Here is a 12,805-nt window from a genome sequence, read left to right as displayed (position 1 = left end):
GTAGTCTTCAACGTATTCTAGTATATTGTTATTACAACTAACTGGATCATAAGCACCATTTGTCATAATTTTAGTTTTCTGTTGATTTGTTGACAACCCAATATTTTCGCATTCCGAGCATAGTTCGTTTAGCATCGTTTGAAGTTCTTCACTGCTGTTTGCGATAATTATAATGTCATCGGCAAATCGGAGGTTTGAGAGACATTTGCCATTAATCTTCAATCCTTTGTCTTCCCAGTCTAGCTTTCTAAATACTCCTTCTAAGGCTGCGGAAAACAGTGCTGGTGAAATTGGATCTCCTTGCCTAACACCTCGCGATATTTTAAAATCTGATCCGATGCATTCCGTTTTTATGTGGGATGTGCTCCTGTCATACATTTTCTTTAGGATTCGAACTATTTTTTCGTCTACACCTTGATTGAGAAGCGCCTTCCAAATAAATCTTTGCTCTACTGTGTCAAACGCTTTTGCAAAATCGATGAAGGCAAAGTATATTGTGATGTTATACTCTTTGCATTTTTCTATTATTTGATTAACGGTTTGTAGATGGTCTATTGTTGAAAAACCTGATCTAAAACCGGCTTGTTCAAAAGGTTGATTTAAATTAAGAGTGGTTTTCATTCTCTCAAATAAACACTTCGCAAAAACCTTGTATATCGATGATATTATGCTTATCGGGCGATAATTGTTGATATCGTCCCTGTTCCCTTTTTTATGTATGAGAATTATTTCCGATTTCGTCCATTGCTCTGGGACTTCCTCGGTGACCAAAACCTGATTGAAAATAGTAGTCAACCAGTTGGCCAGTGAAAAGTTGCCGAACTTTAGGTATTCAGCTAATATCCCATCGTTTCCTTTGCTTTTTTCATTCTTTAAACTATTTATTGCTCGCTCTATTTCACTTTTAAGAAATAGTGGAAAATCTTCTTCCTGGTTTTGTCGCTCTAGAAATATATCATCAGTGTCTGCTATGCGTGTTTTGTATAGATCAATGTAGAAGTTTGTAGCTATTTGGTTAATATTCTTCCTTTCGTGAATTCTTTTATTATTATCCGCCATTGCTGTTATCCACTCTTTATAATCTTGGATTGCACACTTTGCCTTTTTTATTGATCTCGTTTCTTCGATTACTGTCTTTAAGAGGTTGTCATTGAATTTTTGGATGTCTTCTTGACAACGTTTTTTGATGTTCTTCCTTATATTTTTCAAATCTTGTTTTTCTTGGGCATTTAGATTAGTCTTTTTTCTAATACTATCACGAAGTGCTATCATATTTAAAGTTTCACTCGATAGTTTTTGCTGTTTTTGAGATACAGCAGTGAGAATATACCTGGCTGCAGATTCTTTTATAGTTTTTTCCATTTTGTTATATGCTATTTGAGTAGGTTCATTTAACCTTGATATGATGTTATATCGTTGTTGAAGATCAGCATTATAACTTTTGATTATATCTGTATTTATCGATTTTGTTAATACTTTTCTTGTAGTTTTATGTAGTTGCCTAGTTTTATGGTTGATTAACAACTCCGCGCGTACTATCCGATGATCTGATTCGAATTGAAAGTTATTAAGTACGGACACATCTTTAAGGATTGATCTTTTATTGCAAAGAATAAAATCTATTTGGTTTTTGTACTTTTGGCCTGGTGAATTCCAGGTCCATTGATTTTGCGGTTTCTTTTTAAATAACGAGTTTCCAACTATAAGTTTTTGTTGCCAAATATATTGGATAAGACGACTACCTCTTTCATTTCGATTACCGTAGCCATATTCTCCCATAATGGTTTCTTCACCATTTTTCCTGAAACCTAATTTAGCATTGAAATCACCGATTATCAGTGAAATCTCTGTTTTAAAGTGTGCTGTTGCTATTTCCAGTGTCTTGTAAAAGCGATTCATCTCGTCATCAGTTGCTTTCTCAGTTGGTGCATAGACTTGTATGATGGATATGTTACAATTCTCTACTTTGACTTTCATTCCTATTATCCTATCGTTAAATCCTTTAATTTCTTGAATATTCTTTTTTAACTCTTTGTTTATAAGGAAACCGACGCCATAAAGGCCTTGTTTAGTTCCGAAGTAAGCAAATATATTTCCGTTGTTGAGTTCTTGTATGCTTTCGCCTTGTCGTCTTACTTCTGCTAAACCGATTATATCCCAGTGTATCTTATTAAGCGCGTTTTCTAGTTCAACAAATTTTTCTTTTGATTGGAGACTTAGTGTGTTTAAGAGTTGCTACGTATAAGGGTTTCGTACCTGTATTGCTTTTATTAGTATAGTAGTTTTTGTTTGTATGTTTTTTGTTTAGTGAGATGCTTTCCGCAAATTTATAAAAGGGGGGGTGTTGGCCGAAATCCTCCACGGTGGCCGACCGGGTTGGAGGTTTATTCTTCAGTTTATCCATTATAAAATTGTCTTCGTTATTAATAATTGACTCGCTGGGGTTGACTTTTAGCATTTGTTGTGGTGGATTGTTCGTTAGTTGTTATTGATTTGTTGTTTTTTCGAAGTTATCTACAGCGAATTGCTTAAAGCATTGTAAATCTATAAATATAAGAATAAATGTAATATTAGTCTTATGTTAGTTTGTTTAACGAATTCAATAAATAATTACACCCGAATTTGTAGAAGTTTGATATTATAACTATCGTAAACAAAATATCCTGAAAAGCAACTTACAACTCAAAACCCCTTTAAAAGTAGTTTTTTAACAAAACTTGTTTCGAAGAAACTCAATAATTTGAGGCTCAAAATCTACAAAACCATAACAATGAAAGCAAAAATCTAGAATGCAAAAATATCAATGTCATATTATTATCCTGATCAAATTAAACTAAATTTAATCAGAACACAAAAACAAAGTTGATTAATAGCAGAGAAGAATTTTAGTAGAAAGACTTTTAAATATAAATTGAACATTAAGGTTAAGGATCTTTAAAAAATTCATAAAGGCGGAGAAACAAGGATCAATCGGGACTTACCTTAAACTATAACTTGTAGTTTTGTTTGTTCTTGTTTGCTTCAATCGTTATATTTCTAGGTTATTTTATTCTTTTATATACAAGAATACTTTCTTATGTTTTAATTGTTTTTTATCATTGAACATAATCATCAAAAAGGTAAAAACAAAATGTTAACACTTCAGAAATTCAGAAAGTAGTTAGCTTATAGCAAGCTTCAAACTAAGATCAAAGGCTCGACGTAAGTGCATGTGTTAGTTGTTAGAAAGATAATAATACAATTAAAGCCTTACACACGCACAAAAATACAAAACATAATTAAAATTTAACATAATTTAATACAGAAAATCTGGATTAAACAATTTTTTTAAGATTATGCAATTCTAGATTTTTGTTTAGTCCAAAATTTGTGTGCGTTTGGGATTTAAAAAAATGGAGATTTTTGTTGTTTAGTATTACATACAGTTATGGACAGACAAATAGTACACTCAAGCCTTTTTTTGTAACAGCATAGTTTATTTCCTAATAAACAACTTTAACATTTATATTACTTTATGGAAAACAGAAACGGTTTTTTTAAAGTAGCTTGGCATCTTCTTGTTAAACTCTCCACTATAATCCTACATTTGTTAACTATAACATCACAAGTTTTCAATTGGGTTAATATCGGGACTTCGGGTAGACCAGCTTAAAACCATAATATTTTCGTGGGTAAACCAATCCTTGACCACCTTGGCTGCATGTTTTGAATCATTGTCATGCATGAAAATCCAGTTGCCTGGCATTGTCTCGAATACGAATGGTTCCATTGTGTTTTTTTAATATGTTAAAAAAACACCCATGCCAAGAAAAAGAACACCAGACCATCACACTTCCTCCACCATGTTTCACAGTTTTTAAAGTGTATTTTGTGTTGTAAGCCTGACCTTCTTTCGTTTTGAAGTTTTTCCACCTGATCCGATGCGGTTACAGTTTGTCTCATCACTCCATAGCGCTCTTTAATTAAGCATCGTTGTGCCGTCTTCTTACTAGTCTGCTGGATACTTTAACATCCAATTTTTCATTAATTTCGGCCGTAATGATGCGGGAGGATTTAAATGTATCGGACTCACCCTTTCTGACGAATCGATCCGACTTACACTTTCTGCTAAATTTTATTTTTAATTCTGAGTTCTAGATCGGTTTTCACCGAATTTAAAGCATTATAGACCATTTTCCGCTCGACATGACGTCGTTGGACTTTAAATCTGTTAACTAGGTCAGTGTCGCTGTATAGCCCGTACAGTTCGTCGTTATATCTTCTCCTCCATTCTCAATCTATGCATACGGGACCAAAAATCACCCGAACAATTTTTCTCTCGAATCATCCTAAGACGGTCTCATCTTTCTTTGATTAATGTAAAGTAGAATGTTCTAAACTACCAACAACATAAGGCTATAGTTGACGTTTTAAATATGACTCTTTAGTCATGTCAGTTGCAGTAAGCAACATACCCACAAAAAAAATGCAATGATCATTCCTAATGTAAGTTTTTTTGAACAAGGACCCCACTACTTCAGCTGTATATTCTGCTGTACACTTCTTATCTACCGCTGCTATAACCTTGTACATACAGATCTTTACTGTGCGATACATTTTCCACATTTAAATTTAAATGTAAGTTGCGTCCTTCTGCGAGACTCGCCCACTCACTGTACCAGTGATTTTGGTGTTCTACAGATTTTACTACTAATTTTCTAACAAGTCGGTATTCGTTCATACTAAAAACATGCAGGAGATAATCCGCTTGCATCTTTAGGGTCTTTATAAATAGAGATGATAGTTCGGTTTCCAGCATAATCACGTAATTTGTTGTATTTTTTGGCAGACAAAATATTCTCTTCACCTAATGTGGTAAGAGTTTTTCCACCTTGTGAAACTTTTTGCATCCCCATACTTGCAAGCCATACAAAAGGATACTTTTTGCAACTGATTAAATGCCATATATTTACTACTGTGAGCTATGTTTTCGTTCATAAAGCATCTTTTCCATGAAATATTAATTGCAGTTTTTGCCTTTTGGAGTTTCTCGCTAAAATATTTCTTCAAATTCAGGTTTCTTGAACAAATTACTCCTAGGTATTTACGTTCGTTAAAACATTCTATATCTTCTCTGTTGAAATTCCACTTTTCATTCGATGCATTTGGTCCGCCACCCTTCTTAAATATCATCACCTTAGATTTTTGAGCATTGACTGTAAGGTTCCAAAGGTAGCAATAGTGGTATACTCTATTAATCATAAGTTATAGTGTTTCTGGGGAATACGCAAAAATGACTATATCATCTGCAAACATTAATGCCTTAATACGAAATTCTGCTAAATCAACACCACCTGGAAGGTAATCTACAGGGGCATCTATGAAGAGCGAAAACAGGATGGTACTCAATGTACACGCCTGTCTTACTCCCGAGGTTGTTGTGAACCAATCAGAAAGTTCAGCTCCGCTCCTTCTTCGAGAACGCGTCCGAACTTCAGAGACAAGCCCAGACCATATAGCTTGTAGAATAAAGCACCTCGGTTGATTGAGTCGAATGCTGCTTTGAAGTCAATAAAGAATGCATACAATTTTCTTCCCTGCTTTCAGCTAGCCTCCTGACAAAACTTTATTTAAGGTAAAGTGCCCTGATCTAAAGCCCGCCTGAGTCCTTTTTAACAGGTTCAGATCTGCAACCCACGTTGTGAGTCTCTTCTGAAACAGAGTTGTAAAAATCTTATAAGTCGAATTAAGAAAGGAAATTTCCACAATAGTTTGCTGCATTCAACAAGAATCCTGTTTTTATGTATCGGGAAGATTATAGCATCTCGAAATTCATTTACGGAAACATACCCCTCAAATAATCCATGCACCCGCCGCTTTTCCATTTTTAAGAGATCCTAGTGTTAATTATTGAAAATTAATGTCCGTATCTAGGATTTCGTTGTTCACGGTCGATCTCATTTTAAAAGAAGTATGGCCCGATGACACCGGCCTTCGCCATGCCGGCCCAAAAACAGCACTCAGTTTATGAATACACTGCCTTCACACAATGAATCGTGGATTCTCATTTTCCCAAATGCTGCAACACTGGTTGTTAACGAATCCACTCATATGGAAGAGCCCAAAATCAAAAATTGGCCGAAATGAGTTTGAATGAAAAGCTTTAAATAATCTTAAAGCCCGGCTCAATCGTTTTTATCTACAACTAACAACCCTTTATTAACAATCTATAATACTTGTCCTTTTTGAAATTTTATAATACAACGAAACTAGGCTCCAGATTCCTTGGAATATCCTGACATTTATTACAAGAGCTTAATTCAACAAATAACTGCCTGAATCTTTTCCAACGTGTTAACGAATTTACTTAGATTTTAACATTTTTATTTTCAAGAATTGTATTTTTGTATATTTATCAGGTAATTTTAACGGTTTTTATTAATTTTTCAACCGATTTTAGACTTTCTGACAGTTTTGGAAAGTATAAATTATTTCTGTAGTTAAAATAAAAAATATCAAATCTAAGTTTGATTTTCACACTTTTCGCCTTTTTCCGATTTAGCCTTTATTGTTCCCTTTGCTTTGAATGAACTGGATTGTCAGGTTTCTATTTAATTTGTACGCAATTTGCATTTTAGTCCAAAGCGTTTCGCAGTTGGAACCATCAGTAAGATGCTGACAAAACTTCCTAAGGCGCACGCTTTAGTCTATGGCTATCGAAACTGTATAAAATTAACAACATTGACGAGCTGTAAATTATGTACATATAGTGGCTCTTAGCTTATTTGACCCATCGTATATTAACAAGTTTATGAGAGAATAGTTCTTAAGCGAAGAAAGGTATCAGAAAAATAAAAACGCAGAAAGGTCCAGTAGGTTTATAACGTAAACAAAATCTCTTCACATAACAAAATTAATTCAATTATACAGCGTCACAGCTTATGTGACCCATTTCTAATAAACACTTAATACAAAGGATTACGTAAATTAATGTTAATTTTAATATATTGTACGTCCACACTTTTCTTCTAATACTGCCTTACGCCGATTTTGATAAGAATCCATCAAGTTTCTGGAGGGATTCTTGCCCATTCTGCAGTCAATGCATTTTTGAAGTCATTTTTGTTTGAAATGTAGCGTTTTCGAATGTTTGTATCCAAAATGGACCACAGGTTTTCCATAACATTTAAATTTGGAAAGTGTGCTGGGGGTACACGCACAATGTACAATGTATCTTTCATCTGACGCAGTAAATATTTTTTTGGGAGCATTTCTTCCCTTATTTTCCAATGTGTATTATGGCCTTGACCGTACCGTCTGGAATATTGACAATTTCCGCTATTTTCCTCCGAGAAAGTCCATTCTTGTGATGAAACAGGACAATTTCACGTTGTTCAATAGTTTTTCGCTTTCCCATGTTTAAAAAACGTGCTGCTTTTATGAAAAATAACTGAAACTTATAATTTTATTTGGAAATATAACAACTAAGAGACTGACATAATAAACACCGATATTCCCATGTTTTTGATTGAGCAGTTGCTCCTTATACACAGTGAGTCAATTAAGCTGTGGCGTTGAAAAATCTAATTATATCGTTCTTCTTAGGTAAAATTTAAGATTTCAAAATAAAATACGTTTGTGAAATTGTTGTTTTAAATCCGTATTAAAGTTCCTGCGTTTGTACTTTTTTAATAAATTTTATTGTTAAGGAAGTATACTGAATGTATTAATAAGGGGTGGGTCAAATAAGCTGTGAGCCACTGTATATAATATTCTAGTTAAATTAAGTGTAAGCCTGAGTCTGGCCGAAGATAAGAATAAAACAAAAATAAAAGAGCAAATATTCTTGTATTGTTGTTGTGGACTTTGTCTGTACGTTCCGCCCTGATACAATAGTTGGGCTCATCAGTTAGATGCTTTATTAGATGTTAGTTAGGTATTTAAATTAGATAGAATAAAATGGTCAAAGCCACTCTTAAATATAAAATTTGTCCTGTTGTTCAGTTTTATTTAGTTTGAAAGGGATCTTAGTCCCACTTTTTAAATGTACTTTTTTTACTTAAGCTTGAGCATGTCACCATAAATAAAGCGGATGGACTAACACCACTGCTTAACTGTTAACAAAACTATGATGATGTTCAAAAGCAAATCATTTCTCTATTAAGAAAAGATTAATTTCCTCCATTATAACTAAACATTGTCTAATAAGTATGCATGCTTTTCGAGATGATTTTCTACAGGGAAGGTAATGTAGCGACCTACGGTAGTTTAGTTCATTCCGCTGCTGTGTCGAAAAATTAATAATTTGAAAAATCTTTGTAAACAAACACGAATGTGGTCTCTTTTCCATGGCTCAATTTGTTTCTTTCGTTAAAAATTAAACGATCCAAGAGATTGAAAGCAAATCCAAATAGCAACGCCCCAAGGCAGTTTTGTAGTGGTCAAAATAAACCCAAGTTAATTCAAACTGTTGGAAGTTTGATGTTTTATTTAAAGGCTCTTCCGTATTCCACTAGAAAAAGTCTTTTTTAGATATCTGCTCATTTTTTTATTTGCAGGATTAATCAACTCTAGTAGTACCAGTGGCGTGCTGGTTATTGTGTAGGAATGTCATACCAGAGGGTTTGGCTTTAATCTCTTCGTGTGCCATCTAAAGTTTTTTCACGCGAGTTATATATTTAAGTAGAATAAAAAACGACCGTATTGTTTAGAGTTCCAAACTCAACTCAATTCTTTATAGCCAAATTAAATTAAAGAAAATTATTTTATATATGTACATAGTACATATCTAAAATTAATGCTTTTCATGTAGGTACAATTCATATTATTAATTACAAACTTATTTATGCTGAGTAATATTGCTTCAACGTTGAAATAAAGCAACGGAAGTGAGGTGTTTACCTTACCATGAAAGTGGTTGCAATTTATTAATATTGTCTTGATTTATAGACTCATCACTTTTCTTGGTAGGGTCAATATACGTTACTCTCGTACTGCCTCTTGCGAGGAATTCCTCCAAGAGTGTTTCTTGTCATAAAAAGTGTTTTCTCAAATTAGACAACATTACTCGCACACAGCAATGGTTGAGAGTTGTAAGTCGCTAGACCCTAGTTCTCAACGGACTAGAGCCACTTATTTTTTTTATTTTTAAAAATGTTTAAGTGTCTTTAGAGTTAAACCTTCTACAAGACTATTAAATCATCTTCTTAGTCAATAAACAGATATTTTTTGTTGCTCACCAAAAGATTACTCAAATTATTTCAAAATAATATTAATTTTATTTATTTTTTTCCTAGGCAATTTCAAAACTTCAAGGATTTCAACTTGAAAGCAATGTAAGCGAAAATACGACACACGTAGTCAGTTATGAGCCACGACGCACATTCAATCTACTTCGAGGCCTTGTTCGTGGCTTATGGATATTAAATTATAATTGGGTTATTGATTCTGTTAAAGCTGGCCAATGGTTAAATGAAGAAAAATATGAAATGCAAGATTTTTCCACAGCAGTTGAGGTAAGAGTAATCTTATATATTTTTCAGCAACATAATCTACATAGATATACAATTTTGTTTTATTTTTTATAGATTTGTCGTTCACAAAGACAAGCTTTTGGAAATCACTATAAAATGGATATATTCTCAGCTCTAGGTCCGATTTTCATTTCATCGAAGAGTAATATTCCAAAGAACAATCTAGCGGAATTAGTAACACTGTGCGCAGGTCGTGTAGTAGAGACCCGTAAACGAGCTAAATACATTATCGGAGATTCTAGTCCCAATCCCACATTAACAGACAAAATTTATCTCCAACCACAATGGATATTAGATAGTATAAGTAATAATTCAATTCAAAGGATAAATAAATATATTGTAAATATATCGACTGAACAAGAGAAGAAAAGCGAAGATAATAATTAGATATAATAAGTAGTGCAAAATTGCAAAAAGGCCTTTCTTATAAATTTTGTAATAAAATTTAATTTCTTTAATTGAATGGTTTTCTTTTGAACGTTACAACAATTTAAACATAAAAACGGGCATAAAGCAACCAAAGCAGAAAATAAAAAAAGAATTTACATATTCTTGTTTTCTCCAAAATGGTTTAGCTAAGAATAGAACGTACTTTTACTATCGGGTGTCACTCTATACGGAAATAGAATTTGTGAAGATTCCCTGTTAGAAGTATCAACTTTCAAAAATAAATCAGTGTTCCATCCTGTGTATTGCAATGTAGGGTTGTAGGTTTATTCTTGCAGGTATACCTTGCCAGTAAGGTAGTTCAGAGCTTCACTACTGTCTAATAAAGGGAAATTGGATTCCTGTAATTTCAGATTTCATGGTCAAGTGTCCCGTTTTCCGATCTCTTGCCATTATTAGTTGAATTCCGAACTAACTTAATAGACAAAGACAATATAATGGTTTTAAAGCTGCCACCAAAATTAAATTGGAAAGAAGACAGAGCGCACGAGTATCGGTGCAACCAATAGGCGACATTGAATAAATTATAAAACTTGAAAAATTCTTAAAAGTAAAGAAAAAAGGTTGCAAAAAACGCGCCAAAAGTTATTCGGATTGTTAAAAGCTTTTAGAAAATTCAGCTGCCATTCCTTCAAAAAAATGTATTTAGTAACAAACCCAGAATTCAAAGAAACATACAAGGAAAAAAAAACAAAGTTTTAAGAAACCGAGGCTCTTAAACTTACAAACTGGAAGTATTCCAAGGAATTCTGGAGGGCGATTAACCAATTAAATGGAGCAAAACCAAAAATCGGTTTGAAACTAAATATCACTTCAAGTTACTTTTGAACCCTGAGAGTCTTACGCTCCTACCCAATACGCTAAACCTTCGTACTCGAATGATATTTTGGATAGTGTCATGACTCATGATGAAGTTAAAACCGTATTAGTGAAATTGAAGGACGGAAAAGCTTCAGGACCTGATGGTACAACACTGAAATTCTTGAAATATGGAACAGAAAGGCTAACTTTAAATTTAACATAGGGGCTTTTAATACAATTCTGGATACGGGAATACTACCAGAACAGTTGACAAATTTCTTAATTTTTCCTATACATAAAAAAGGCAACATTGGTAATCCATCCAACTACCGTGGGGTATCCTTCCTCAACCTCAATATTTTTGTACCGCACAGCATAGCGGCAACCTCTATTGAACAAAAATAAAAGCCCTACGTATTTTTTGTCGATTAAAAGGCAGCTTTTGATACCGTTGAACGCCGACCACTATTCTTCAAGCTTTACAATTATGGGATGACAGACAAATTTGGGAAGTTACTAGAAAGCATCTATGACGAAAATAAGGTAGCGGTATGGAATGGTGCCGAAAAGTTGGAGAGTTTCGAATCGAAGATGGTAAAATTCTTTGCGAATTTTCGACGAACCTACAGTGGTGGACAAGAATTTAGCACACTTGTTAAAGAAAATAAAAACAATTTAGTTTTCAATTTGTTTTCTTATTATGAAATTAGTTATATTTTATTTACATTACATATACACAGCACTATGTTTTCATAGTACTTCATCAAATATATTTAACATCTGGAAGAAGAAAAAAGTATGGAATGTAGAAACATCAATTTTTCGCCTGGACACGAATTTAACACATCCAACAGTTTCTTGATAAATTTTTCCTTACCGTTATCAATTCTAAGTTTTTCTAAGCATTTGGTAGGGAACCCTTTATTTTGCAGTACAGAAGCAACTGTTCTTGGTAAACGTTCAACCAAAGCCTCACATCGTGACTTTGGAATTGCATACCAAGCATTTTGAATCTCCTGCCACAATTATGTTAAATTGGTTGTTTTTTTTGCTCAATGTGATGTTCAACATCATTCCGCAAACTCTCGATCGGGTTAAGATCGGGTGATTGTACTGGCTACATCAAAACGTCGATTTTATTCACCTCTAAGGAACACGTCACTATCTTTGAAGTGTGTTTAGGATCGTTGTCGTGCATGAAGCACCATAATAACGGAAAATTGTCTTCTGCGTAGGGTATCATATGATCCAACAGGATATCTCTGCACATGTTCTGGTCCATTTTGGTGTCAATTTTTACGATGGGGCCAACGCCGCGCAGTGCCATGAAAAACCAACCCAGACCATAACGTTGCCTCCACCGTGTTTCACCATCTTAATTGCGTACCTTGGATCATATTCCCTGTTTGAACCGGTAGAATATGGATTCATCGCTTTAGAACACGTTTTTCCAATAACGAATTGGTTTGTCCAGGTGAGCTTTGGCCAACTGTAACCTAGATTTCATATTTTTTTTTGATGCAAGCGGGTTTCTCTGAGCAACGCACCCATGTAGATTATTTTTATTTAATCGGCGTCTTATGGTCCTTGAGGAAACTTTTAATCGATAGTTCGTTTAAAGTTCGCTTCGAATGGCACTGGAGGTCTTAAACGGATCCTTGGTCGATAACCTATAAATAATTCTATCTTCATTTGTAGTTGTCTTTCTTGCCTGGGGGTTTTGTTTAACGTTCTCAATCAATCCAAACTTTTTGAAATGACGAAGGGCATTTTAAACCAGCTTCCTGGAGCATTCTAACAACTTAGAAATTTCTGTTACCGTCCGTCCTTTTGACTTCATTTTCAAGATCAGATTTCTTTTTTCCTTTGAGCACCATATATCTTTTGCCGAAGCTAATTGTTTTTTTTAATATAGATCAATAAAGGAATATTGAATTACCTCAAAAATTATTATTTTCTTTTTCAAAAAAAAACACAAAAATTAAAAATACACTCTTTGATTGCAAAACGGGCTAAATTAATGTCCAGCTAAAAACTACGCAAAT

General features: G+C 33.8%; 1 protein-coding gene across 2 annotated transcripts in view; it reads left to right on the top strand.

Annotated features, from left to right (window-relative positions):
• LOC129949657 (uncharacterized) overlaps positions 1-9,975 on the top strand; it is a 36,885-nt gene extending 26,910 nt beyond the window's left edge. For both annotated transcript variants that reach the window (XM_056061242.1, XM_056061243.1), the window contains exons 8-9: positions 9,276-9,494; positions 9,567-9,975. In XM_056061242.1, coding sequence (XP_055917217.1) covers positions 9,276-9,494; positions 9,567-9,899 — 552 coding nt within the window. In that variant the 3' untranslated portion in view covers positions 9,900-9,975. The remainder of the gene's footprint in view (positions 1-9,275; positions 9,495-9,566) is intronic.
• Positions 9,976-12,805: the final 2,830 nt, after the last annotated feature.

Source organism: Eupeodes corollae, chromosome 3, assembly GCF_945859685.1.
Source record: "Eupeodes corollae chromosome 3, idEupCoro1.1, whole genome shotgun sequence".
Lineage (NCBI taxonomy): Eukaryota > Metazoa > Arthropoda > Insecta > Diptera > Syrphidae > Eupeodes > Eupeodes corollae.
The sequence above is the reverse complement of the archived record's forward strand: the minus strand, read 5'-3'. Positions and strand labels throughout refer to the sequence as shown.